The sequence below is a fragment of the Hypoxylon fragiforme genome (assembly GCF_022984875.1).
Source record: "Hypoxylon fragiforme strain CBS 206.31 chromosome Unknown GGS25scaffold_1, whole genome shotgun sequence".
In the NCBI taxonomy this organism is placed as follows: domain Eukaryota; kingdom Fungi; phylum Ascomycota; class Sordariomycetes; order Xylariales; family Hypoxylaceae; genus Hypoxylon; species Hypoxylon fragiforme.
Window position 1 is genome coordinate 2,890,892 of NW_026054756.1, and position 25,729 is coordinate 2,916,620.

General features: G+C 47.4%; 10 protein-coding genes across 10 annotated transcripts; 5 read left to right on the top strand and 5 right to left on the bottom strand.

The window, feature by feature from the left end:
• Window positions 1-174: 174 nt before the first annotated feature.
• On the bottom strand, window positions 175-3,671 carry GGS25DRAFT_43945 (MCM-domain-containing protein). Its single transcript, XM_049258718.1, has 3 exons — window positions 3,229-3,671; window positions 620-3,140; window positions 175-524 (listed from the first exon to the last, which is right to left on the bottom strand). Exons 1-3 carry the CDS (start codon window positions 3,501-3,503, stop codon window positions 396-398), a joined length of 2,925 nt encoding a protein of 974 aa, XP_049121648.1. The 5' UTR covers window positions 3,504-3,671; the 3' UTR covers window positions 175-395.
• Window positions 3,672-3,891: 220 nt separating this feature from the next.
• GGS25DRAFT_43967 (ribonuclease H-like domain-containing protein) lies at window positions 3,892-5,500 on the top strand. Its single transcript, XM_049258720.1, has one exon. The coding sequence runs from the start codon at window positions 4,035-4,037 to the stop codon at window positions 5,289-5,291; it is 1,257 nt and encodes a 418-aa protein (XP_049121649.1). The 5' UTR covers window positions 3,892-4,034; the 3' UTR covers window positions 5,292-5,500.
• Window positions 5,501-5,812: 312 nt separating this feature from the next.
• On the bottom strand, window positions 5,813-7,911 carry GGS25DRAFT_527446 (cyclopropane-fatty-acyl-phospholipid synthase; the record flags this gene model as incomplete). Its single annotated transcript, XM_049265090.1, has 4 exons — window positions 7,141-7,911; window positions 6,422-7,080; window positions 6,066-6,321; window positions 5,813-5,923 (listed from the first exon to the last, which is right to left on the bottom strand). The coding sequence occupies exons 1-4, from the start codon at window positions 7,534-7,536 to the stop codon at window positions 5,813-5,815; spliced, it is 1,422 nt and encodes a 473-aa protein (XP_049121650.1). The 5' UTR covers window positions 7,537-7,911.
• A 1,715-nt stretch (window positions 7,912-9,626) lies between these two features.
• On the top strand, window positions 9,627-11,010 carry GGS25DRAFT_471239 (ribonuclease H1 small subunit). The gene is made up of 3 exons (XM_049259320.1): window positions 9,627-10,325; window positions 10,385-10,686; window positions 10,757-11,010. Exons 1-3 carry the CDS (start codon window positions 10,187-10,189, stop codon window positions 10,793-10,795), a joined length of 480 nt encoding a protein of 159 aa, XP_049121651.1. The 5' UTR covers window positions 9,627-10,186; the 3' UTR covers window positions 10,796-11,010.
• A 26-nt stretch (window positions 11,011-11,036) lies between these two features.
• On the top strand, window positions 11,037-12,895 carry GGS25DRAFT_471241 (histone acetyltransferase). The gene has a single exon (XM_049259321.1). The coding sequence runs from the start codon at window positions 11,160-11,162 to the stop codon at window positions 12,648-12,650; it is 1,491 nt and encodes a 496-aa protein (XP_049121652.1). The 5' UTR covers window positions 11,037-11,159; the 3' UTR covers window positions 12,651-12,895.
• GGS25DRAFT_471249 (glycoside hydrolase family 125 protein) lies at window positions 12,896-15,332 on the bottom strand. The gene is made up of 5 exons (XM_049259322.1): window positions 14,806-15,332; window positions 13,673-14,717; window positions 13,449-13,616; window positions 13,371-13,385; window positions 12,896-13,304 (listed from the first exon to the last, which is right to left on the bottom strand). Exons 1-5 carry the CDS (start codon window positions 15,124-15,126, stop codon window positions 13,210-13,212), a joined length of 1,644 nt encoding a protein of 547 aa, XP_049121653.1. The 5' UTR covers window positions 15,127-15,332; the 3' UTR covers window positions 12,896-13,209.
• Window positions 15,333-15,947: 615 nt separating this feature from the next.
• GGS25DRAFT_471251 (Nucleotidylyl transferase) lies at window positions 15,948-17,370 on the top strand. Its single transcript, XM_049259323.1, has one exon. It carries the CDS (start codon window positions 16,112-16,114, stop codon window positions 17,234-17,236), a length of 1,125 nt encoding a protein of 374 aa, XP_049121654.1. The 5' UTR covers window positions 15,948-16,111; the 3' UTR covers window positions 17,237-17,370.
• A 201-nt stretch (window positions 17,371-17,571) lies between these two features.
• Window positions 17,572-20,073, top strand: GGS25DRAFT_471253 (Phosphomevalonate kinase). Its single transcript, XM_049259324.1, has 2 exons — window positions 17,572-18,279; window positions 18,514-20,073. The coding sequence occupies exons 1-2, from the start codon at window positions 18,017-18,019 to the stop codon at window positions 19,646-19,648; spliced, it is 1,398 nt and encodes a 465-aa protein (XP_049121655.1). The 5' UTR covers window positions 17,572-18,016; the 3' UTR covers window positions 19,649-20,073.
• A 526-nt stretch (window positions 20,074-20,599) lies between these two features.
• GGS25DRAFT_44118 (uncharacterized protein) lies at window positions 20,600-21,825 on the bottom strand. Its single transcript, XM_049258731.1, has 4 exons — window positions 21,593-21,825; window positions 21,317-21,375; window positions 21,006-21,129; window positions 20,600-20,933 (listed from the first exon to the last, which is right to left on the bottom strand). Exons 1-4 carry the CDS (start codon window positions 21,695-21,697, stop codon window positions 20,889-20,891), a joined length of 333 nt encoding a protein of 110 aa, XP_049121656.1. The 5' UTR covers window positions 21,698-21,825; the 3' UTR covers window positions 20,600-20,888.
• A 1,571-nt stretch (window positions 21,826-23,396) lies between these two features.
• GGS25DRAFT_471258 (aldehyde dehydrogenase) lies at window positions 23,397-25,579 on the bottom strand. Its single transcript, XM_049259325.1, has 4 exons — window positions 25,087-25,579; window positions 24,872-25,017; window positions 23,912-24,796; window positions 23,397-23,843 (listed from the first exon to the last, which is right to left on the bottom strand). The coding sequence occupies exons 1-4, from the start codon at window positions 25,343-25,345 to the stop codon at window positions 23,730-23,732; spliced, it is 1,404 nt and encodes a 467-aa protein (XP_049121657.1). The 5' UTR covers window positions 25,346-25,579; the 3' UTR covers window positions 23,397-23,729.
• Between the last annotated feature and the right edge of the window lie 150 nt (window positions 25,580-25,729).

The window sequence follows — 25,729 nt, forward strand, 5'->3', positions numbered from 1 at the left end:
TATTTATCTACTCCTATCCATCTCCTCCAATTTCTGCTTGCAGACCTAACAGGCAAGCAGACATACATATCATCTGATGATATGCCCCCCCCTTCTTCATAAAGGAAAGGGATAGGGGGCAAAAGGAAAAGAGCCTTATGTATGACGAGTCGGCATTCATCATTACTTGCTTCGTGACGCTCCTCCCCTTCTCTCCGTCCATCTCCTTCTCGTATATCATCGATAGGCATTTAAAGCCTACGCATGGTGTATATACATACCTACCCAAGTACCCAAGTATGTAGGCACCAAGATAGATACGTAAACGAGCAACCCTCGCCCCTTAGCATTACGCAGATCAAGGAATTTATTCATCTCATCCATCCATTCGTTCATTAATTTCATCACATTCGTCCCTAGTACTCCTCGACAGCACAGTTGGGATGCAAGACATAAACCACCTTCTGCGGCTGCGCAGAAGACCCGCCTTCGCCCTCGACCTGTTCGGCTAGCCCTTCGCCTCGGACCGCCATGAGTATGTTGTCCTGTATTAGAGAGGTTGGTTAGTAAAATATTCTTAATCAGACCATGCGATGGAGGGTTAAGGATGAGGAATGAAAAGGGCGAAAAAAAGACATACCTTGACCATCTTCTTGAGCACCATCTTCGCAATGGCCATCTCCTTATTGTAGTCCTCCTCGCCCTCAAGCTCGTCCTCTTTCTGTTCCAGGTACCACTGGACTAACTCCTCGCCATCCACACCCTCGCCCGCGCCCGCCGCCTCGTCTTCGCTGACACGACCCACGACCATGTTCACGATACCAATGTACTTGTCATACGTGATAGCCGTCTTCTTCTTCGCCGGGGCCGAGCTCGGCTCTCTGCTGTTAGACTGTCTGTCCGCTGCACCCTCGCCGGCGTTATCGGCTTCGTCCATCGGCGAGTCACCCTCCTCGTCCTGGTCTTGCTGGGCAGCCCCTGAAGCTTGGTCAGCGGCGGCAATGAGCGCCGCTGAGTCCTCGGGGCTATCATTATCGTCATACTCGTCCATCTCAACATCGTCGTGCTCGACCGAGATGATACTTTGTCGTAGAAGATTGAACGCCTCGTCCACGAACTCGGTCGTGATCTCCTCGACACAATTCGCTTTCGCGATAGCCTCCGATAAGCGGATCAAACTCTCCAGCTGTCGGACCGTGATTCGGTAACTGTTTTTGCCGATACCACCCTGGGCATCATCCGCGCGTAGCTCCTTGTACTTCTCGACTAGATGTTCCTTGGCTTCAGGGGTAAACTCCGGACGGAAGGTGCGCGCGAATCGGATATATCTCTGTAAGCATTCGGTGCTGAATTCAGGCTCGATGGCGCTATCGCGGAGGGCGTGGAGACCGACGATATGCTCCGCTAGATGACGGTCTACAGTCTCGTTACACTCGTCAAGGATGACAAAGAAGAGATCGAAACGGGACATGATAGGCGCCGACATGTTGATGTTGAGCCGTAACGATGTCTTTCGATTATACCTTCCACCCACTGGATTGGCCGCGGCAAGAATGGAGGTTCGGGCATTGAGAGTGGCCTGGATACCAGCTTTGGCGATCGATATTGTTTGCTGTTCCATCGCTTCGTGGATGGCGACTTGATCGCCGATATCCATCTTGTCGAACTCGTCAATGCAGCAAACACCATTATCAGCCAACATGAGAGCACCAGCTTCGATAGTGAAATCGCCCGTCTCCTCGTCTTTTACAACCGCAGCTGTGAGACCAGCGGCGGAGGATGCCTTTCCGGAAGTGTAGACCGCACGAGGCGCAAAAGAACAGACATATTTAAGGAATTGGGATTTTGAGGTAGACGGGTCGCCGACAATGCAGATATTGATGTCACCACGCAGGGCCATGCCTTCAGCTGTAGTCTTGTGGACACCAGACATCATTTGTAAGAGAATACCTTTCTTGACAATATCATGGCCATACACTGTAGGCGCAAGCGACTGGACGAGGCGGTAGTATATGTGATCGCTATGGACCATCTCACGGAGCTCATCGATTTCACTTGGTGTCATAGAGTTCAACACGCCCGTCTGGGCCTCCTCTGAAGACTCGGCGGTATCATTAGTAGCCGTTTGAGTCAGCGAGTTGATGATATCATGAACCTGGCGAGAAGCAGATTGGCCAGGTGTGGAAGTATCAGGAGTGACCATATTAGCAAGGAAGGCCAGTCGGTAAGTCAGATCTCGAACACCTAGAGATTTGAGACCCGAGACACCACTCCCACCAACGTCGTTGCTACGCGGCGCATTTCTGTCATCTCTGACCGCAGTAGGCCTGACTCCGGGAAGACCCAACTGACTTACATCAGGCACCACGATTAACGCACCCGTGAAGATACACTTCTCTCCAGCCTTGGCACGGTCGACCATCTCACCTCGGAGGATGACATCCATCGTTCGTGGCATGCTACCTGTAGGGATTTCCGAACTGTTCTCCTGAATGCGGACCTTTTGCCAATCAACAAACGTACTTTGCCGTATGTCAAGCTGCCATGCTAGACGGTTTCCGCACTCTGCGTTAGGACATTGTGTAGGCTCGGTATATCGGAATGTCTGTTCGACGTTGGGGATAACTGAGCGACAATTCTCACAGAGGAATGTCGCTAATGAGAGTTCTGGCCGCACTTCAGATGTACGTGTGACAGTTCCAGATATGGAGAGAAGTTGTCCAATGTTCTTAGCCCGTAAGCTACGAACTCGGGAGACGAGGGGGAGATTATAAAAGGCGATGGAGAACAGCTTGTCTGTCTGTTGATTCGCTGTCTTGCTGCCCTGGAGTTCTGACTGGCTTCCCGAGCCAACATTGCTTGCTCCCGAAGTTGTTTGACCGCTAGATGTGGTCGCTTGTCGATGTTCGCGGAAGTATTGGGGTTCGTACTTGGCGATCATATTATGTAGGGCATTTGTGAGGAAGGGGAGAAATCGGTAGTATTGGGTATTTATGGCGTTGGCTAGACCGCCATTTTGGTAACTTGATATGTGGTTATAATTGACGTAGAATGTTGATAATTGGTATATACGCATGCCATGAATCTGGGCGACATAAAATTTGTCTGTTGTCACAGCACTCGATGTGGGCGCGCCTGAAGATACGGGGTCCTCAACAAAGCTATAATGCGTGCATTGGTTAGTTATTTGTATGGTATACTTTGAATTAATCCTCAAGAGGTATTACTAGGAGGAAGGACAAGACGTACTCCTCGATAAAGTTCTCAAAATGTTCCTGGACGGTGATACCAATCCTATCTTCAACCCGAGGAATGCTAGCCGGATCTCTCCGTCTCGTACGACTAGGGATCTGATCATCTGCGAAACCATCGGCCTCGTCGTCGCTAGGAGCTGCCAGACTCTCTGAAGGAGGCCCTCGCGGTCGGGCTGAAGAACCTCTGATGTTTCTCTGCTTAGGAGTAGAGGCAGCAGCCCGAACTGGGGCATCCGACATGATCATGCCAGAATCACTTGGAGTGGCCATGATTGCTGAACTGAAAAAGGCGTAAAGACTGTTGTGGTGGGAATTGGTATGACGTTTTCTTTCAGTCGCAACTTTGGAAAATGTTCAGACTTCGGATGGAAGAATTAAAAAATTAACGAGTTTAAGGAGTTAAAGGAGTTGTGAGTGGAGGGGCAGTTAGCAACTTCGTCCAGTCGCGTCGCGTTTTCCATCTGAACAGGAACGCGAACTTTTAGTGTGCAAGGCCATAAGTAAGTGACCAATCATATATCATATCTCAAAGTGCTTGCATATGCCAAGGCGCTAAGCTAAGGTAGTAGGTACCTAGTACCCAAAGAAGCCTTAAATGCGATAACGTTGAATATATGGATTAAGTGAAGAGAAAATATTCGGAAAATTGAATCTTCAAGTTATACGGTATTCGATCTCATCTTTGTCAACTTCATCATCTTCATCACCATTAAAGCCAAAATGGATATGATACCCTTATAACTTATTCCCAGGCTCATATTTAAGCCAATATCATTCTTCAGTTATTAGTTAACAGGAGAAATGGCTCAAAACTTATCATCCAACTGGAAGAAGCTGCAAGCACAGATTCAGGCCGAATCCACCACCAACACAGTTTCTTCATATTCACCTACGCCTTCATCCTCATCCTCATCCTCATCCTTAACAAGAAAGCCAGCAGGCAAGAGGAAAGCCGACGATAAGCCATCTCATTCTAGTTCAAAACGGCAAAAACTGCAAAAACTGCAAAAACCCTTCAAGCAGCAGCAGCAAGAGAGGAAGCCATCATCAAGCCATCCCCTTCACAAGAAACCCTCACCTCACAACAGCAATCTCACATCCAAACGGCCAGCAGCATCCCAACCACCACCAATGGGTGTGACACAGTCCTCCGCCATAGCCAAAGGTACACCCACAACCATAACCCCGTCTCTCGCCCTATGGGCCGAAGACAACGACGTCTCGCCGGAGGACCTAGCCGAGGCTTACAACCTCGGCGCAAAGCACAAGAACAACAACAACAACAACAAGTCCTCTTCTTCTCTCACTTCCGCAGCAGCAGCAGCAGCTAGCAATGAGCAGCCGCGCATAAATGAAGGTTTGGCGCCCGGGATCGAAGTGGGCAAGTACATCGCGCTCGACTGCGAGATGGTCGGGATCGGCCCCGACGGCCACGACTCCGCGCTCGCGCGCGTGAGCGCCGTCGACTTCCACGGGCGGCAGGTGTACGACTCCTTCGTGCGGCCGCTCCAAAAGGTCACAAACTGGCGAACCTCCATCACGGGGCTAACCCCACGCCTCCTCCTCGGGCCCGGCGCGCGCGACTTCGCCGAAGTGCAAGCGGCCGTCGCACTGCTCCTGCGCGACCGCATCCTCGTCGGCCACGACATCCGGCACGACCTGGCGGCGCTGCAGCTGACGCACCCGAAGGCACTGGTGCGCGACACGGCGCGGTTCGCCGGGTACCGGCAGTACGGGCACGGGCCCAAGCCGGCGCTGAAGGTGCTCGCGCGCGAGGTGCTCGGCGTCGAGATCCAGACGGGCCACCACTCGAGCATCGAGGACGCGAGGGTCGCGATGCGGCTGTTCCGGCACCGGAAGTCGGACTTCGATGTCCAGCATGCGGGGTGGTATAATTTGCCGTCTGAGAAGACGACGGCGAGCGAGACGGTGGGAGGAGGAGGTGGTGGTGGTGGTGGTGGTGGTGGTAATGGTAATGGTAGGAATCGGGTTACGGAGGATGTGGGACCGCCGAAGAAGGGGTCGGGGAAGAAAAAGAAGAAGAAGAGGAAGAATTGATAGAGATAACAATGAATGAACGATAATTATCCTTGGTTGTATATTGTGATATTCTTGATGTTTTGTGCTGTAAGCTCATGTTGCCCGGTCCCCAAACTCGTCATTCTTGGACACCCCTATATGGTGTTTGTCTCGAGAACCTTGCATGAGGGAATACATTGTAATACCCCTTGTTTCTGTAGACTCGGAACAAATTAGGTACATGTTCGATCACGAGAGAAAAATTCCTACGGATAGATTCCATCTCTTCGTCAGTTGGATCTACCATGCACATTCACAGGGGAAATGAACATCGCGATATATTTTAATTATATACTACTTTAGGTCAGATACCTCATCTCGCACAACTCTTCCTACCAAGGTCTACACACACATCACACCTTACCATGCAATAGCGAATAAGTGAATCCCCGCATACATAATCGTGTAATTTCGTGAAGCCACCCAGCAAGAAAAGGGAGAAGTGGAAGACATCAGCAGTGCTGAACTCCGTACCCCTATCTAAACGCCGCGCTACCTCGCTATACCGGGATATCTTCCATCAACTCCATAGCGCCCTCCCTGCCCACCGTGATAATCACATCCCCCAGCGTCTTCGTCACGAACCCAGCCTCGCAGTAGGTAAAGTAGTACTACATTCCGGTAACGGCCAAGTTAGCATTGGACACATATTTTCTTTTTCTTTTTTCACATATAGACTTTATACACAGAAAAATGACAAAAGAAGGGAGGGGAGGAAAAGGAGAGAAAATAGGACGGGTTAGTTCATCGTACCTCCCATTTCCGCCTAAACACATCAATCTCCTGCTGCGTCATGGACGGGTGCTCCGCCTTGAGCGCCGGGCGAATCCTGGACTCGAAGTTCGTCAGGAACCGGTCGCGCCACAGCCGCAGCGTCTTGGCATAGTGGCCTCCAATGTTCTCGACACGCTCCACAATCAGCGTGCCGTTGGACTCCTTGGAAATGTGGTTTAGGAGCTGTGTAATCGAGGGGAGATAGCCGCCGGGGAATATGTGCTTATTTATGAAGCTGTTACGCGTGTGTAACTTATTAGCGCGAAGCTCCTTGATTTTATCAAAATTGGTTGTCGTATTGAAATAGAGCGAAGGAAGAAAAGGGGGAATCTTACTCTTCGGATTTGGAGTAAGCCTCATGTCTCCCCTCCGGCATCGTGATGCACTGAAACATGGCGATGCCGTCCTTCTTCAGCAACCGATCAATGTATGCAAAATATGTGCCCAAGTATTCCTGGCCAACCGCCTCCAGCATCTCTATAGACACGATCTTGTCATATTTGACCGTATCGGGCAACTTGCGATAATCTAGTAGTCGTACGTTAATGCGACTCGAAAAGCCTGCTTCGTGAATTCTTTGCTCTGCCAACACTTTTTGCTCCTTAGATAGCGTTAGACTCGTCACCCGGCATCCCGTTTTTCTAACAGCTTCGATAGCAAACGATCCCCATCCGGTTCCGATCTCTAAGACATGGTCTGTGGGCTTTATTTTCGCCCCGTCGATGTATCTGTTGAGTTTGGTGATTTGTGCTTCTTCGAGGCTCTCTTCGGGCTCACTAGGAGACGCCCGAGGTTTCCAAATTGGACAGGAATAAGTCATATCTTTTGATAGGAATGCCGCAAACATGTCATTACTGATGTCATAGTGAGCAGAGATGTTCAACAGTGAGTTTGATAGTGTGTTCGTATTCCGCGCAATGCTGGAAATGGCACCAGACAATGAAGAGAATAGGGTTATTCCATTGCTCATCCGATCACGATTTACGATGAAGAGCTAGAAATATCCCATTATATCAGCCATATTATCCCAAGAAAAGGGAGACAACCTCCTCACCTGAAAAAATGCGGTTAAATCAGCACACTCGAATTCGCCTAGCATGTATGATTCCGCAAAGCCCATGTCTGCGAAAAGCAGCAATCGCACCCAAAAAGCTTCGTCCGTTACCCTGACTTCAACTCGCGGGATGGTACCAGCTCTCCTGACTGGGTAGTCCCCATTGGTAGCGTCATAAGTTTTCGAGGTAATTCTTTGACCGTAAACCAGCCTGGTTCCAGCAGGCTCATCGACCAGCAACAGGGTGCCAACCTCGATGTTAGAGAATACTGACAGTATGGCCGGTTTAGCCACTGCTAAAACCGGACCCCATGTCAAGCTTCCTAGAGTTCCGCGAACAATATCGACTCCGCGAGTAAACGGCCGGGCGATAACTGACGGTATTGACGGAGCCATTGTTTCGAAGTGATTGTTGATGCGAGATTTATGTAGAAAAAAAGTAATGAGGGTTTGAGAAAAGGTTAATGGCTAAGTTTATGACCATTAGACACGATAATACGACACCGGACTGTTACAATGTTGCCGAGTATACCTACCTAGGGGGTAGACAAGGGGGTCCTTCAGTAAACAAGGATGAGCGATTAGCTTCACAAAAATACCGTATCTACATAAACAGAAGGAGCTGCTTAGAAATAGTAAATTACTAGGAGAACTACATATGTAGAACTACATATGTAGGTGATAATCATGGTAAGGTGGATGTTGTGCTACCGAACCAACATGGCCACAAAAGCAAGTTTCATACTTGTCACCGCCATGTGTTGTGTACCGGACGGATTTCCTCTCTAGGTACCTGGACTTGAATCATCTTTACACACTAGTTCATCCGTCCATGGATTATTTGCAATTTTATGGTATTCTATTGCCGAAATCGAAAGGAGAAGGGAACGCTAGATGTCTGTGACAATGACGATTTGTTGCTTTGAGCTTCAACAGGGATGCTCGAGACGGGTCAAGGAGGGACCCGGCCCCCAATTTCGTTTCGGGATTGGTAAAGCCATTGTCTCTAACAAGAAACCTCGCCGTGCAGGAATCGAGACTATGCAGGGCGGCGGAGTATACACTTCAAACATACATAGGTATGTACAAAGAGTCAAGACTAAAAAGACTAAAAAGACTGTCAAGTTCTTAGTGCTTCTCAACATCGATATAAGTTCATAACATACCTAACCTTAGGGTAGTAGGATCTTGGGGGTGGGGTCTGTTAATAACGACGGCGGCAAAGGAACCCCATCTAATACACCTGGGCATCCATGCCATCGCATGGCACTTTCAGCCTCAACCATCCTCGATCTGGATAATGTAGATGGGTAGTTAAGATCGAATCTTAACTAGCTTCTTTTAAAAATTGAGACTCATTTTCATGTTTTTGATGAAGGATTTTCTTACTTCCTGGAGATATAAGAAGAAGGGTAGGGGTTTTGACGATTGAGGTTCATATGTACTACATATGTAGGACCTGTTATCTAACCTACACAGGTATACCTAGTTAGGCCGAACGTTGCATATCGTGCTGTGTACCCTAGGCACTACATACATGTAGATACAGGTAAATACTACGTAGTTGACAGAATCAGCATGGGAGCTGGGGGTTAACATGGTAACCAACCACGGAGTATTCTAACTACCCCCTGAGCTTTGCGTGCTAGCCTAGTGTCAGTCGAATGCCACCCTAGTGTACATCCTAGATCTCTAGAGAAAGTCATGGTCATGACTATCCTGCTGTGATCGAACTCAAAAAGTTGTCTTCCCGTCATCGGATGCCGGATACCGTAGATGCCGGAGTAGTGTCAAGATTGAAGTGTATATCTAGCCTTATAACGGCGTGGTATGATTATCAATGACATCAGCACTACTATGTTCCTAAGATAGAGTAAATTGATCAATGGCCATAAGGCAGATGAACAGGGGATGGGGTTTTTGTTGCAGTTGGAAAGAGGCACAGATACTATTAGTAAATGCCCTCATGCAGCGCGAAGATCATGGCCTTCTTGGTAAGTCGTTAGTGACTGGTAGTTACCCCGATAATGAAATTAAGGCCCCGATCGGAATCCTTCTTAAACTGCCTCTTACTTAAATATCCCTACTATAAAGTGGGTTTTTGGTCATAAAAGTCATCAGCCACAACATAAAAACAACACCTTACTTAAAACAGCTAGGAAGCTATTTGCACAAATTCTGTAAGATCCCTGTAACGATTTTAAGAGCCTCTTGGCAGGTATCTTTTAAATTGGGTCAAAAACTAAACTACAACAAGTAAAGCGTCTCCATTTTTCTCAAAAATAAGGCCTTTTTTAAGAGGCGGTTGAAAGGTAGGGTCTTACGTTAAACTCGACCTTACAAAGTGGGTCAAATATGCATTTCATTTTTAAGAATAAACACTTTTTTAAATAAATAAAATCCATTTAAATAGATAAAATTATTGAAAAAAAGATCAATTATTATTAAATTTTATAGCGTTTTAATGAATATTTGCCTTTGAAGGTGGCTATTAAATTGAATTTTATTTGAATTTATTTGGATTATTTGAGTTTGAATATTACGGTCGGTAACCTTAGAGGTTGAATTTTGACTCCAAAGGTTCAATTCTGAAAGAGAATCGCAGGGGATGAAAAGATACATTCTGGACCCATATATTCTTTATGCATTTGAATGTACCTCTCCACTTTCTAAGAGGCAGTTTAAGAAAGATTCCGATCGGGGCCTAAGTGAAAAGATGCGAACTGGTAGTTACACATTGAAGGCTCCAGGAGCTAAACAAATAAAATAGCCGTGGCCTTGATTACATAATGCATCCTGATTATCTAATAGGGATTCACACAGTTAAATGCTTTCATGCATATGTATTAATCCATTAATTCTGTATTTAGCGGGTTTGATTCAGACGCGTTAATGAAATTCTGTTATACGCGTCTCTTTTGATACTTACATGTATTTCAATACTACTTGGTGAAATAGTACATAGTATTGACTTCAAGTTCAATATTGTTCATTTATATATAAGACCATCGTTACTTTGAAGTACTCCGTTTTCAACCAGAAAAAAATGTCTCATCCCGTTTTCACTGTTGACTCTCAAGAATCCATTAAGAACAAAGCCCAAGTTCACCTATTACCATGTCGCATACATCACGATGGCAACGTCGATCCAACCGACGCATATTGGAGTCCCAATGAGGGTCAAGGTATGTTGACAACAAAAAACTCATGTATAATAGTTAATCTTACAACATTGGTGAAATAGGTGACACAAAAGTGGCATATCTCAGAGGAAGGAAACTTCACGGTAAAGCTGTGAAGTTGCCAGAAGGATACTATGGCTCCGTGGTTGAGAAATCAACGCCAAAGAAAGCCGAGAAACCAAGAGAGGAGATGATTGAAGATTTGGAGATAGTAGATGAGCCGGATGATCAACCAGAAATAGGAGCGATGCAAGGACAAGCAACGTTCGAAGAAGTTATGATCTGGGGCCACGAGTCTCTACCGGATTCTAGTGAAGATCCGTACTTAAGGGGCATGGAGGAATGGATATCTTTTGCAGAGCAGGTAAGATACAGTTCTCAATTGATACGTTAGATGTAGGAAGCTAGAAGACGACTAACTTGCCAATATTTAGATACACTCATATCCTTCAGTGAAGCCTCAAGAAAAATAAACATTGTCAGCTCATCCAAGGTTGTGAAGGGGTGAATTGTCATTGGCCTCATGGGAATAGGGGTGCTGATTGCTATATGTTAGGTACCTACATAGAGAGCTACATAGGTACAGTAGGTGGCCCTGAAGGACCGAGACATCTCACTGTGAAACTAAAATGCCGGTCTACTGCTAGCGCTTATTACTTTTTACTTTTAAATACATAAGTTACATACATCCATTTCTTACATAAGATGCTCCAACTTTAAGCTTTGAACTGATTTGCCCCTCTAAATTCTTTGTTTTATTTTACTTTCTCTCATCAATATACACTTCCACTTCATCAAGCCATCAACTTACTAACCTGGCGCTATCGATTTCTCACCATGAGTCCTAGTGCGGTGAACGGCGAGGCCGCCGTAGGCCCTGAGGGACCTCGACAGAAGAGCAGGGCCAACGTCGATACGATACGTGTGGGCTGCATCGCCCTAGTCGAGAAAGACGGCCAAGCGCGACGCGCCGAGATCCTCAGCATACGAGATACCAAAAGCGGCCGCCAATTCTACTGCAACTTCGACAACTTCAACAAGCGACTCGATGAGTGGGTGCCCGTCAAACGAATAGACTTCGAACAGGACGTGGAATGGCCGAACCCCGACAAAGACAAGCCGAAGGATGGTAAGGGCAAGAATTCCACCGCGCCCAAGAGGAAACTGGTAGGCAACAAGGCGCAAAAGAGACCGGGGAAGAGGGAGCAGTCAGTCATGTCTGAAGCCGTAACCCCTCGTCCGTGGGTCGATTTCGCCGACAGTCAGTCCCAATCGAAAGCGCCGTCCACACCACAAGACTTCGAATCCAAGGCTGGAGAAACGCCAGCGGCAAACGGCGATGAAATGGATATAGACGACGAAGACCAGGCACCCGAGGTTAAGAAAGAGGATGGATTCAGCAGGGAAGCAGAAATAGAGAAGCTGCGTACCGGTGGATCCATGACCCAGAACCCGACGGAACTGGCGCGAATACGAAATATATCCAGAGTACAGTTTGGACAATGGGACTTGTTTCCCTGGTATTTCTCACCGTACCCAGAGTCATTTACCCAAGAAGACGTCATATCCATATGCGAATTCTGCCTGAGCTACTACGGCGACAGAAAGTCATTCTACCGACACCGCCAAAAGTGTACGCTCCAACACCCGCCCGGCAACGAGATATACCGCGACGACTACGTCTCCTTCTTCGAGATCGACGGCCGTCGCCAGCGCACCTGGTGTCGGAATCTGTGCTTGCTGTCCAAGATGTTCCTCGACCACAAGACGCTCTACTACGACGTCGACCCCTTCTTATTCTACGTCATGACGCAGAAGAGCGAGAAAGGCCACCATCTCGTGGGGTACTTCTCCAAGGAGAAAGAGAGCGCCGACGGCTACAACGTCGCCTGCATTCTCACGCTCCCCCAATACCAACGAAAAGGCTTCGGCCGCCTGCTCATCCAATTCTCCTACGAGCTCTCCAAGATCGAGGGCAAGCTCGGCTCGCCCGAGAAGCCCCTCTCCGACTTGGGATTGCTCAGCTACCGCCAATACTGGTCCGAGAACATCCTCGAGCTCCTGCTCGACTGCAACGACCGCGACGAGAAGTCCAGCATCGAGCAGATCTCCACCGCCCTCGCCATGACCACCCAGGACGTCGAGCACACCCTCCAGGCCCTCAAGATGCAGGTCTACCACAAGGGCGAGCACAAGCTCGTCGTCCCCGAGTCCCTCATCAAGCTCCGCGACAAGGCCCGCCAGAAGAAGAAGCGCTACATCGCCCCCGAGCGCATCCAGTGGAAGCCCCCCGTCTTCACGGCCTCGTCCAGGACCTGGGGGTGGTAGGCGCGCACCTATGTAGGTAGCGGTTGTTTTTTACTAGTAAGCTTGTCTACCTACGTAACCTAATTATGACGTTCAAGCGAAGAATAAAAATAGAATAAATCATCTTCATATGGGAATATTGTCACGGCGCATGAACAAAGCATGGACTAGGCTGGGATAGGGCAGGATAGGATGGGAAGCGAAGAAAGGCGGAAATCGCAATGATGTTTACAACTAAGATACCCATGTTTCAAAGCCAAGTTGCTCTCTCTTGACTCTCCCGTGCGATATACATTTCGTGATCATTGTAGTACTTGGGGGTATTGCTCCCTCTTGTTTACCGATAATATACTTGAGCGTCGAGTGAATGAAACACACTTCTTTATATGGTATATACGCGGATGGGCTATACTACTAGGTACATATATGCTGCATTTCAATGTTAGATATGCATAAAAAAGAGACACCATTATAAACAGAGTCGGTGTAATCTTCTATCATCATTATCGTCGTCATCTTCGTCATCGCAAGTGCTATATTGCCACCACAGCGTTTTTTTATCCCGTACCGGGCTAGCAAATTATATTTCGTAAGGCGTTGCGGGCTCCTTAAAAATCAAGTGCGGTTTTCTCTTGGCTATATCGAGAATCGTTTCCGCGAAAACACCGTTCGCCCCTATAACGCAGTTAGTACCATACATCTAGTCACTAGGGCTTTGGGGCTTCAAGTTTCGAAACTTACAGGCAAACCAGCTTCCTAGAAATTCGCAGTTAGTTATTAATCCAATAATAACCCTGGGTGGGGTAAGGGGAGACTCACTTGTATAGGAATGAATCAGGTTGACATCGACGCTTTCGTGAACCAAGCCAAGTGAACTTGACTTGAGCACCAGTTTGAGGCATTCCATTATCTCCTCGTCGTCGTCCGATGTCTGGGCCTGGACGAGGAGACTCATGGGCCAGGCATTTGAGAGTCCCACATGAGGACCTTTAATGGCTAATTAATACAGATTTTGATTAGAAAGGACCCAAGACAAGACTAACCTCCGATGCCTTGGAACTCTCTCCCTACGAGGTAGTATGGATTTGATGATTTCGCCAGTAGCATACGTCGCGTGTTCTGGTATGTCTTGTCGTCTGACTTTAGGAAGCCCATGAGTGGTAAGGCTAGAAGAGAGGGATAATTGGCGTCATCCATTAGAATAGATGATCCATATCCGTCCACTTCGTATGCAAAAACGTCACCGAAGACTCGATGGCGCACCACTCCGTGTTCCCAAACACCGTCGGTAATGGTTTGGCTCCAGCCCTCAACAGTCTGAGCTAATACGCTCTTGCCAACGGATTGCAGGATTGCAGCAGTTCTCTTCAATTCCACGGCTATCATTGCATTAGCCGGAATGAAGAATCCTAGGATAGTAGCATCATCACTCGGTCTAAAGGCGGAGCGCACAAGACCAGTACCGTTGTTTAGAGGATTCCCTACCCCTTTTAGACTGAGCGTCTCTGTGCCCGTATTTGTGTTGCGATTGAAGGTGTATTCATTTCGGCGATAACGTCCTGTTTCTGGATCGAAAGTCGACATGGACTGCTGCTCCAGCACATTCAATAGTGTTTCCAGTGCCAAGTACCAACGAGGCGTCACAAATTCTGTGGATCCTGTGTGGTCGTTGAAGTCATTCGCTAAGGCGAGGAAGTGCGCGAGGGAATCTAATTCGTATTTGCACTCGAAAACAAATGACGGCTCGTAGACGGGATGAACGACGTCGTCCTGACCATTTTGAGATATGGGTAGTCCACTAATAGGAGGCGGTTGGAAGGCGTTGCAATACGGGGATTCAATAACATATTCGGATTGAGTATTGATGGCGCCTAGAATCAAGTCGTGTATGGCAGGGTCCTTCTTCGCTAAAGGCTGGTAGGGTGAGAGTTGGTTAGTAGAATCTCTAAGCCATTCGGCAATGATGTCTCCCGTGATGATGAATGAATGCAGTCCCTCCCACTGTCCCTCGTCGTATAGGGTTCTTCTCGGCTTCTTTTTATTCGTGGATCCGGTAGTATGAAACTTGACGGTGGTGTCCGTAGTAGACTGTAAATCATTGACTCCGTTAGTCGCCTGAACACGGGCAGATTGTACAAAGAAACATGTTGAATATGGATTTATAAGTCAGACTGACAGGAAATGCATTTTCAAAGAGACGGGCCAGATCAGGATCTTTCATCCGAGACGTCACATCTTTGATGACTTGCTCTATAGCATCCGAGTGAAAGGTACGACATCGCGGATCAGGTCTCTGAAAAGGTAGAGCATGAGGGCCGTCGCTCAGGGGACGATGCGGATATGTCGAGTACTGGGTATAATCTGGACAGGCTTCTTGGTAGTCGAAGTCATTTAAAGGAATCTGTTCTTGGCCGTATGGTCGATTTCCCGATCCCAGCACAAGAGTAGTAAAGCACAAGCTCGCCAATAGCAAGCTTGTATTAAGCAAGCCTGACATTGAGGCAACGTGAGCGGCTATAGCTCTGTTGATGTTAGAAATTAGTCATGGGGAGGGGGATTATTGAAATATGTTTCTTCAAGTTGTGTGTTAAGATCCAAAGTTGACGATAATAGTAAATGATTGTAACAATGATAAATAAATCCTAAATACTATATACCTAGGTTAGGTAGTTAATTGAAGTTCCTATTACATCGGAGACTATGAGACGCCGTAATTGTAATTAACAGGGTTATGTCATGCTGAATTAAGTTTTAGCTACGTCAACCCCGCTAACTTGATACATGGTAGGGGTCAAGGGGCTACGGTCTACCTACTACGAAGGTTGTGGCCAAAAGTTTAGACCAAGATATACCTCTGCCCCACAGTGCGTTACTCTTTTTTGGGCCTCTACCAATAATAGGTATACATTTAACGTTAAATCCCTTACAACCCTTAAAAGTATAGCACCTTATAGCACACTTAAGCGCTATAATGTGCTATAAACTTAAAGCCTTCAGTCCTAAACAACCTTAGATTATTATACAAGTATTTACATTAATTTAATAAAGAAAAGAAATTATAGAAATTTCTATTATTAAATATACTAATTAAATAACGTAATAGCATATTTAATATGTATTAAATAAATTTATAAGGCTTTATAAGTAGGTAAGTATGTTGGCGATAATATTTCTTACAGTGGTAGAAAAGTGGAGGAACTGTGGGGCTGAGGTATATCTTGGTCTAAACTTTTGGCCACAACCTTCGTACCTACCTACCCTGTACTTTGGAGGGGCAGCTTTAGCTTATCGTGTATTACTTCAAATCGTCCCCAAATATTCGTAGTAGAAACCATCACGATTTTTTTCTCATTTCATCTCAATTTCCCGCAGAGTCACCGCAATGGCTCATGATGTATCAATAATTACCTCATTGCACCCTCCTTAACTATTTAAAAACACTGCATGTCTAGAATTATAAATTACCGAATAAGTAGCCCTCGATGTTCGCTCTCAATCTGCGTGGCTATGCCATATCGCCCACTTTCAATCGAACATTCATCCGAACGATGGCTTCAGCTCGACGCTCAGCCTACGAAACCATTCCATCTTCTCCAATCCGTGTAATGCGTACTGTCGAGGCTGTGAGGAGATGGAGAAAGCCCCAGTACCTCGATCACAGGATTGTAGGACTAGTACCTACCATGGGAGCTCTACACGAAGGTCATCTTTCCTTGATCCGCGCCGCAGCTCGCGAAACTCACCACGTCGTCGTCAGCATATACGTGAACCCGGCCCAGTTTGGAATCAAGGAAGACTTGGCTTCTTATCCCGTAACCTGGGACGAGGACTGTAAAGTGTTGGCCAACTTGGACCGTGAACTGGCAGACGACGGCGGGAACCTCGGTCGCATCAGCGCTGTTTTTGCGCCAACGACTTCGGAGATGTATCCTTCAGGATTTCCTGGCCAGGAGGTCGATTCTAAAGGGAGTTTTGTGGTCATGACACCAATCAGCGAGTTGCTCGAAGGTGGCACACGACCAACCTTCTTCCGGGGTGTTGCCACCGTTTGCTTGAAGCTGTTCAACATTGTACAACCTGAAAAGGTATACTTTGGCCAGAAGGATGTCCAGCAATCCGTGATAATCCGGAAGCTCGTCAGAGATTTTACGCTACCTATCGATGTTGTCATAGGTTCTACTGTCCGAGACTCTGATGGTCTCGCTTTAAGCTCTAGAAACGTCTACCTAGGCGAGAGGCGACGTAAAGTTGCCACCACCCTATATCATGCCCTCAAAGCTGCAGAATCTCAATACCTAAAGGGCGCTTTGGATCGAGAATCCATCCTCAAAGCTGCTAAAACGGTAACCACTGATGTTTTAAATCAGCAATTGAGTCTTGCCCCTGAAGAGAGGGTTAGATACGAGGTGGACTACATTTCTCTTGCAGATCCGCTATCAATGGAGGAAATGAGCGTAGTAGACCCAAAGCAGGGAGGCGTGCTGAGTGGTGCTATCAAGATGCTACCAGTCGAATCAGCACAACCCGGTGAAGACTTGGGGAGTAACGATGGGCCAGCCGTTCGTCTGATCGACAATATAATTCTGAAGCCTTCCTCTGGGATCTAGATCAACTAGCTATAGTTATAGATATCTACATTTTTGCAAATACCCAAGAAGTTCTGGTAGTTCACTTACCTAAACACTATACAGATACATAATACAATATAGAGCCAATACTATGTAGCTCGGGGTTACTTGAAACAGCAATTCCCAGCAATCACTTTAGTGCATATTCTCCAACCATAGCCATAGCCATCAGGCCACCACCCATATGATTGGCCTATTCTAACTTGCTAAGCAGGTACCTGCCCTAACACATTGCGCTAAGTTAAGCTTAAAAGGGCATTGGACGAATATGGAAAAGTATGAAAAGACGATGGGATTTCCAATTTGTTGTATTTCTTCCTTTACATATAGTGTTGCTTATCACAGTTATTACACATGTAGGAGGAACATTAATATCTTTCTCCACAGCTACCTACGTAACCTGACTGAGGCTAGGTTAAGAAAAAAGGGATCAAATTCCCCGCAAGAAAAGGGACATCCACTCTAAAATATATCTTACAGCCGTTCCTTTTCCTGCACAACGGCACTTGAATCCTTTAGTACTTCCGGAGTTCGATCGGCCTCGGATTCGTTATTTAGGGAGCAAGCCGGATAGGAGTTTCGGTCCTGTTTATAAAAGAGGGGTTTTATTCAAACAAACAAACAAACAAACTCCTCCCCTGTCGATCATTATTCGTCTCCAGTTGACTTGTCCCTTTCCCTTTTATATACTTCCATGAAGGTCACCTAAACGGAAACAAAAGAACCATTAAAAGACAGAACGTGGGGCAAATATTCCAGATGCCGAACGCCCCGACGGTTGTCTCCGCTCCGGGCAAGGTGCTCCTAGCCGGAGGCTACCTAGTCCTCGACCGCCAATATACCGGCCTTGTCTTCGGCTTGAGCGCTCGCATCAATGTCATCGCTCGGGAGATCAAGACTAGCGAGGGCGTCCAGCTGAGCGAAATCGTCGTCGATAGCCCTCAGTTTCTTGAAGCTCAATGGCGCTATGGATACCATCTTGCTCCCGAAGATGGGGGCATTAAGCTGACTCAGCTTCAAGTGTACGTTTGGTCTCCCTCACTTCATACTCATATGTGAGGTCTTTATCCGATCATTACTAGTATGATCGGATGTTTCCCCTGTCGACCCCATTTGGTGGCGGTGGCTATCAACTGTATTGCCGTCACTTTGAATTAGATTGCATTTGCCAATTATTCTCATTTATCACAATTCCCAACTACACAGTTTATATGCATATATATTGCCACATAGCATGCTCACAGTCTCATAAATAGCGGCTCAAAAATAAGCCCAAATCCCTTTGTTGAGGTAACTCTTGCCTACGCTCTCACCTACATCACCACGGTGGGCCATTTCAAGCCGTCCAACGCCTTTGACCCCGTGCACCTGACTATCCTCGCCGACAACGACTACTACTCACAGCCGCACACCTCCCCCACCACCTCATCAGCCTCATGTTCCGGCGCCGCCCCATCCCGCTTCGCCAAGTTCCCGACGAAGCTCAAGGACGCCCACAAGACGGGGCTGGGGTCGTCGGCGGCCCTCGTAACGGCTCTTACCGCCGCGCTGCTAACTCACTACTTGCCGCCCTCCGTCTTCGACCTCGAGTCCGAGAAGGGCCGCCAGATCCTCCACAACCTCGCCCAGGCAGCCCACTGCGCGGCCCAGGGCAAAGTGGGCTCGGGCTTCGACGTCGCGGCCGCCGTCTACGGCTCCTGCGTGTACCGCCGGTTCTCCCCCTCCGTCCTGCGCGACCTCCCGGAGGTCGGGACCCCGGGCTTCGCGCCCGCGCTCGCCGCGTGTGTGGAGTCGGCCGACAGGTGGGACACCCAGGTGGCCAAGGAGGGCGTGCGGGTGCCGCCGGGCCTGGTGCTCCGCATGTGCGACGTCGACTGCGGCAGCCAGACCGTCGGCATGGTCAAGCAGGTCCTCAAGTGGCGCGACGAGACGGACCCCGCCGGCGCCAAGCAGCTCTGGGACGACCTCCAAGCGCGCAACGAGGCCCTTGGCCAGGCCCTGCTCCAGGCCACCACCACCACCACCACCACGGACCAGAACAGCAGCAGCAACGACGGCATCCGTGACGCAGTCGCCCAGATCCGCCACCTCGTCCGCGAGATGGGCCGCCGCAGCGGCGTCCCCATCGAGCCCGACAGCCAAACGCAGCTCCTGGACGCCCTCCGCGACGGCGTCGACGGCGTCCTCGAGGGCGTCGTCCCTGGCGCCGGCGGCTTTGACGCCCTTGTCCTCCTAACCCGCGACGACGAGAAGACCGAAAACAGCATCAGGGAGTTTCTGCGGAAGTGGAGCGAGGAGAAGGGCGCCAAGGTCAAGCTGCTCGGCGTCAAGGGCGAGATGCAGGGCGTCAGGAGGGAGGGCCCGGCCCAGTATGAGGGGTGGCTTGGCTAGAGATCAGATGGGTTGTAGGTACCTAAGAAGGGAAAAATAAAAATAAAAAAATAGAAAAGGGAAAGAGAAAGAATAATGGTATAGAGAACAGATACTGTAGGTACAGGACGTTTTTGTATAAGGGGGGGCATCGTGTCTTTGACAAGTAGTAAATATCCTATTCTTAGGAATGCCAGCCTAGATATACTGTGATGATAGCTATGAATCCGCACCTACGAATTAGCAAACTCATACGTACCCCCCCCTTCCTCTTTTTCACGGGCCTAGGAGGTGTGTATTCCAGAACAACACTATCGCCATGGGCAACTACGTATCCTACTCGCCTCGAAGCCAACGCTTTCTTTTCAGTGCATATAATAATAGCAAAAGCACATGAAAAAACGTAGCACCCTTTAAGAACAACCCCTAATTAAGAAAAGCATATTATACCGGCCTGCGGAAGGGTATATATTCGTGATACGGCTTGCTAGCTACCTAGATCGATACCACCCTCTCCACATAAACCTCCCATGAAAATGAGCAGCCCAGATTATATAACGCCGTGCAGGGACACATGGATACAGATATGGGAGATAACCCCATTTGCAACCGAACCGAGCCGAACCGAGCCATACCGCCTATGCATTCTACCATCCGTGTTACTCGACCATTAAACACCGACATGATTTGACCAAAACGCCTCGTACTTGCTAGAAGAAAGGGATAAAGTTGGGAAATAAAGGAGAAATATGCTTAAACGGGGGAGGAAATGGGAAAGTTAGCATTGCCACGCCAATATCCTACACGTATTTTATACGCCTTAACTTGGCCTTGCGTGTCCCGATAGTGTCGGTTGTTGGGGCCAAAATCCAGTTTTTTTCATTAAGGGGTGTTGTAAGTCCCGTCCATCTAATTTATAAGCCTCGACTCAAACTGATAACGTTATTTTGCTTTTCTTTTTTCTCGTCGCATCGTAGTATGAAAAAAGAGGCCAGTAGAGTTCAAACACCCACACAAGTAGCCAGATAGCTACTATATAGCTGACCACATACACCTAATTAAGCACTTCTTATCGAACTAAGAAGCGAATTGTGGAAGCCAGGTAAGACCAAAGCAGGCTGCCATTTTCTTAGCAGCATTAAAGAGGCGACGGCGAGGTAAGGCCATCGCTTTCATTTGAGAGTATGTCAGGTATTGAGCCATAACTACTCTCATGACGACTTTCGTCATTAGCCGATGGAGGGACTTGAAAATGAAAACCCTAGATGCGGTTCTCGGCGGGAGAGATGGGGGTGCTTGGTGTCACCTGCTGAGTATTAGCTGGATGTTCAATTCGCGGGAATTCGCAGTTCTCATCCTGATTGTACTTAGTACTTACCTTCAGGATAGGGGTGACGGGTCGCAAAGATGGCGGGGCGGGAGCTTTGCGCGGGGTGCCGATGGACGAAGGATCGGCGTAGCCGATGCGGGCCGCCGCCGCTTGCTCCTTCAAAATGGCGATCCTGACAAAGTACAGTTAGACAAACGTCTTAGGCAGTAGTAGTGGTGGTGGGATTGGTCACTCGTCAGGATTTTGTGGCGCAAGACCTTTCCTTTTCATCCTTTATCGTCTCTTATTGGGCGTAATGCGAAACAGACAAGCAGACAAACAGACAAGCGCAACAAGCATAAGAAAGGGTAAAGGCTTACTCATCTTCCGAAACTCCCGGCAAGGACACTGTCTCGTGCTTGAAATCGAAGGGTGCAGACTAAGATAGTGGTTAGTATTGTATTTGCTAGCGATAGTGGAAGAGAAGTAGGGTGGCCATTGAGGTTGAAGATTGAAGTTTGAAGTTTGAATTATAGAATCGTAGTAAGTATGTTGCGGTAACATTGAAGAATTTAGCGATGCGTGCATGGTGATATCAGGCCCTGGAGGTACATAGTGATAGTGAAAATAAAAATAAAAATAAAAGTAAAACTTACAATCTGAAGGGGTTGCTTCTCAGAGGAAGAAGTCTTTGGCGTACGGCCAAAGAGTCTCTGTACTTTGGCCGCAAGGGCACGGAAACCACCAATGCAGCCTAGCATTTTTGCTTTGATGGTTGAGATGTTTAGGTAATGTACCTAATAAGTAAAAGGTAGGTAGAAGGGAGGGGAAGAGGGAGGGAGAGGCGCGATCGGAGGAGAGAAGGATGAGATGATTCTCTAACTTTATTAAAAGCTAAAAAATAATTGTGACAACCTGCTCGAATGAGGTATGTGCCGTGCCGTACCTACTTGCGTATCTGTAGGTGGGCGGGAGAGAAGTAAAAAGTAATAAAGAAAAAAGAATTGAAGATGCGTTGATGGCACCGGCCCCGAAAAAAAGATTCGGAAGGGAACCTAGAAGGATTGCAAGGTCGCCGCTGCCACAAAGAAATTCCAAGTTTCTAAGTCCCTTAACTTTAGAATTCTTTTTTTTTTCTTCTTCTTCTTCTTCTTCTTCTTCGTTTTTTCTCTCTTAAGATTTCCGAGATTTTCGGGGTAAGGTAAGAAGATAAGAGTCAGCAATGAGGTTAGGCGGAGCTGAAAATCAATGCTGAAAATTATCGATGAATTTGGATGATTGATTTGATCGAGTTGCAGCGGCGAGCTGGTTTTACAGGTAAATACCTGTGCAACAAAACTCAAAATAGATCTGAGTGAGATAATTGCCCAGTAACAATTGCCTGGCAACAATCGCCTGGCAACAGGAACGTTTGGCCCTAAATGTCAAGTGAAAGTTTCAAGGTACGAGGGTGTCGAAAGTTGGTTGAGATGGAACTTCAAGGTTGCGACTTGATTTAAGCCTAGTATGTATCGTCCAATGTTCCTGCAGGCACACGGCGGCACTTTAACTTTCACTAGGTCGTACCACTACCAGGTACGCAGTAGCTGGAGGTATAAAAGGTAAGTGCAAATCGCCAAGTTATGTAAGACAGGCAATTGCCGACTAATCAACGATCAACAATCGTGCGGACCAAGCGAGAAAAGAGAATTAATTCCTCAAATGATCGTCAAGATAAAAAGCGTGGCAAGTGGCTTGCTTAGGAGGCTATGAGATGGATAGGTAGGGATGGCCGAGGATGACGATGATGAATATGGCTTCTAATTCACCGAGGTAGATAATCTTGAACACAACTTGAACACAAGTGTTTTGGGGGGGAGGGTTCCCTTCCTTTAGATCTCCGAAGCTGAATCTAAAGAAACTGTCGGTTGGTCGGTTCAAGCCTGACAGAGGGTCCAGAGCGGGGAATAGGCAGTGAGCTGAACACAGCCGCTCTTGCTGAACGGGTACGAGGATTACAAGAGAAGTTGTGTAAAGGAGGGAGTGTAGTTATGGTGGTTATACTGAAATTCAAGAAGTCCAGCTACTGAGTTGAACATGAACGGAGATTTTTTTGATGTCATAAAAAAAGAGCGACAAATTCAAGTCTAACTGGGATAGTGTAAAATCAAAAATGAAATGGTATCACGAAGCACAAAGGAACGAATGTATATGTGTGTGTTGCGTGTCGCAAAAGGACTAGGGGTTTAAAGAAATGGGAAAAGAACGATATCGGATGCGAAATACACGTATGTCAAACTACTTACCTTGTATTTACCTAAATAATGGCTTTATGTTAGGCAGCCAAACATTTCTTGGATTATGAGCATAATAGAACATCGTCACTCAAATTTCAATTCAATGTTGGCAGCTCCGGAATGTGGCAATTGTCTATAGCGACAGGGGGCTGTAGTATAGGGGTTCAAGAAATAACATGATATTATTAGTTGAATGGAATTGGCCCCAGTGTGTTTCGAAACACCGGCTTTTGAGACAACAACTCGTCAGCTTTGCATAACCAGGTCGCCGTCCCGAGTACCTATCACGAACCACCTATCATGAGTACATTTGGATCCAGGTGAAACCAGGAACATTGTTGCCCAAAAGGGAAGGTTTCCACCCAGTTCATCGACTAAGCTTTCAGGGCGTCCAATGGGATACCGTTGAAATAAACCACTTATTCATTCCAGAACATCCTCCCCTGAATCCTTCTTTATTGGTTCACATTTCCCATTTATATGTATTTATATATATACCTACCTATGTAGGTAGATACTATTTCGGGTAGTCTTTCAAATGGTAGTTCTTTAGCTTCACAAACTGATCAAAGCCAAATTTACTTAGAGTGACGCCCTTGCCCGAATTCTTCCAGCCTGTCCAGGCGAGATCCTACAAACGCATATGTTAGCAATGCTTGGTCACCTGGTGCCAGATCCGAAAACACAAAGAAAACTCACCGGGCTGGGGTAATCGGCTCGGTTGACAAAGACCGTCCCCGCCTCGACTTGCTCTGCCAATTCGTAGCCCTTGTCGACGTCCTTGGTCCATACGCTAGCGGTAAGGCCAAATTCGCTATCGTTCATAAGGGTCACGGCTTCCTCGTCAGACTTGACTTTCATGACCGCAATGACCGGTCCAAATGTCTCTTCCGTCATGACCGTCATGCTGTGGTTGACATCCGTGAGGAGAGTGGGTTTGACAAAGTTACCTTTCAGTGGGAGACTTGAAAAGGTTGCGTTTTCTGGAGTCGAGTCCTTTGCGCCTTTGTTTAGAGCATCTTGAATATGGGACTCGATGGTCTCCTTAGATCGCTTTGAGATGACAGGTCCGATCTGTGTCTCCTTTTCGAGAGGATCACCGACTTTGTAGTCTTTCAGCACCTTCTGGGCGGCCTCGACAAATGAATCGTAGATCTTCTCATCGACATAAACACGCTCGATAGCACAGCAGCTCTGACCTGAATTGAAAATTGACCCATCGACAATTTCGGCGGCCGCCCAGTCGAGGTCTACGTCTCCCCTAACGTATGCGGGATCCTTACCACCAAGTTCCAGGCCAACGTTGACAATTCGATCCGAGGCAGCTCTTTGGACTGATAGGCCACCAGCAACAGAGCCAGTGAAGCAGATATGTGCTATCTTGGGGTTCCGCACGACAGACTCCAACGTTGTTGGCGAGCCACAATGAAAGTATTGCAAGACCCCGGCAGGCAGACCGGCCTCCGCAAAAACTTTGGCAACCTGCTCCACAATTGTAGGGGTCTGAGGTGAAGGCTTGAGGATGACGGTGTTACCCGCAAGCAAAGCTGGGATGAGCGAGTTCACTAAGATCAGATAAGGGTACTGGAGGGAATCAGTCTCATTTAGCCCCCGAAGTCTGAAGTTTGAAGCGAAAATAAGGATATGGGGTTATCTCACGTTCCACGCGAAGATGACGAGGACGGGGCCAACAGGGACTTTTCGGATGAATCGCTTGAAACCTTTCTCCGGCTCGCCATCTGTGTCCTTCAACGCCTCTTCGCTGATTTTGACTAAATAGTCACCACGTTTAATGGCAGTAGTGACTAATGAAAAAGTTATTAAGTGTCTCTTAGGCACATAGATATAGGGGTAAAGTTATGTATGAGCTTTACTTTCAACGCCGGTATAAGCAATGGGCCGTCCCATCTGAACGGTAAGCTCTTCGGCAAGTTCATCCTTCTTCTTCTCTAGTAGCTTGAGTGCTTTCTTGACTATGATTTGCCGGTCAACCAAGGAAGTCTGTCTCCAACTCTTGAATTTTTCAGCAGCAATGGTAGGGATCTCTTCCAACTCGGAGGCCGTAACGCCATTGCGCGTTAATATCGGCTCATTTGTAGTAGGGGAGATAGTGGTTAGGGTTTCAACAGACATATCTTGAAGATGAAATGAATGTATTCAGATGCGTTTAGATGTGTTTAGATGCTTTAAAAATTGACTCTTAGCCTTGGACTCGTTCGACTTGTTCAACTTAGAAGAAGAATACCCAGGTTAAGTAGGTACCTAGGTAGGTATGATAATACTTCTTTGGCTTATCTAAAAATTTAACGTTCCGTTCAAGGCTCTTACTACTAGTAGTATGTACCTAACTAGGGTCAAACGATATCGGTCAAACTTATCAAAAGACGTCACTGATCAAAGATGAGTTGCATGACAGTGGGGGATCGACAACCCCTCAATACACTCCGATAATATGATATTCTTGCCTTATTGCATATATCTTATCGGAAATGCTTATCTTATCACTAACTCTTGGAG

Excerpts from the sequence above, each read along its gene's own strand:
- GGS25DRAFT_471258 (XM_049259325.1), bottom strand. The coding sequence starts at position 25,345 with ATGTCTGTTGAAACCCTAACCACTATCTCCCCTACTACAAATGAGCCG. Across the intron at positions 25,018-25,086 it reads TGCTTATACCGGCGTTGAAA|TCACTACTGCCATTAAACGT; the intron begins GTAAAGCTCATA and ends CTTTTTCATTAG. Across the intron at positions 24,797-24,871 it reads TCGTCATCTTCGCGTGGAAC|TACCCTTATCTGATCTTAGT; the intron begins GTGAGATAACCC and ends GATTCCCTCCAG.
- GGS25DRAFT_471249 (XM_049259322.1), bottom strand. The coding sequence starts at position 15,126 with ATGTCAGGCTTGCTTAATACAAGCTTGCTATTGGCGAGCTTGTGCTTT. Across the intron at positions 14,718-14,805 it reads TCTTTGAAAATGCATTTCCT|TCTACTACGGACACCACCGT; the intron begins GTCAGTCTGACT and ends AATGATTTACAG. Across the intron at positions 13,617-13,672 it reads AGAGTTCCAAGGCATCGGAG|GTCCTCATGTGGGACTCTCA; the intron begins GTTAGTCTTGTC and ends TAGCCATTAAAG.
- GGS25DRAFT_471239 (XM_049259320.1), top strand. The coding sequence starts at position 10,187 with ATGTCTCATCCCGTTTTCACTGTTGACTCTCAAGAATCCATTAAGAAC. Across the intron at positions 10,326-10,384 it reads GAGTCCCAATGAGGGTCAAG|GTGACACAAAAGTGGCATAT; the intron begins GTATGTTGACAA and ends TTGGTGAAATAG. Across the intron at positions 10,687-10,756 it reads GGATATCTTTTGCAGAGCAG|ATACACTCATATCCTTCAGT; the intron begins GTAAGATACAGT and ends GCCAATATTTAG.
- GGS25DRAFT_471241 (XM_049259321.1), top strand. The coding sequence starts at position 11,160 with ATGAGTCCTAGTGCGGTGAACGGCGAGGCCGCCGTAGGCCCTGAGGGA.
- GGS25DRAFT_43967 (XM_049258720.1), top strand. The coding sequence starts at position 4,035 with ATGGCTCAAAACTTATCATCCAACTGGAAGAAGCTGCAAGCACAGATT.
- GGS25DRAFT_43945 (XM_049258718.1), bottom strand. The coding sequence starts at position 3,503 with ATGGCCACTCCAAGTGATTCTGGCATGATCATGTCGGATGCCCCAGTT. Across the intron at positions 3,141-3,228 it reads TTTGAGAACTTTATCGAGGA|CTTTGTTGAGGACCCCGTAT; the intron begins GTACGTCTTGTC and ends CACGCATTATAG. Across the intron at positions 525-619 it reads TGCTCAAGAAGATGGTCAAG|GACAACATACTCATGGCGGT; the intron begins GTATGTCTTTTT and ends TCTCTAATACAG.
- GGS25DRAFT_471251 (XM_049259323.1), top strand. The coding sequence starts at position 16,112 with ATGTTCGCTCTCAATCTGCGTGGCTATGCCATATCGCCCACTTTCAAT.
- GGS25DRAFT_44118 (XM_049258731.1), bottom strand. The coding sequence starts at position 21,697 with ATGCTAGGCTGCATTGGTGGTTTCCGTGCCCTTGCGGCCAAAGTACAG. Across the intron at positions 21,376-21,592 it reads AGAAGCAACCCCTTCAGATT|TCTGCACCCTTCGATTTCAA; the intron begins GTAAGTTTTACT and ends CCACTATCTTAG. Across the intron at positions 20,934-21,005 it reads CCGTCACCCCTATCCTGAAG|GTGACACCAAGCACCCCCAT; the intron begins GTAAGTACTAAG and ends AATACTCAGCAG.
- GGS25DRAFT_471253 (XM_049259324.1), top strand. The coding sequence starts at position 18,017 with ATGCCGAACGCCCCGACGGTTGTCTCCGCTCCGGGCAAGGTGCTCCTA. Across the intron at positions 18,280-18,513 it reads AAGCTGACTCAGCTTCAAGT|CGGCTCAAAAATAAGCCCAA; the intron begins GTACGTTTGGTC and ends TCTCATAAATAG.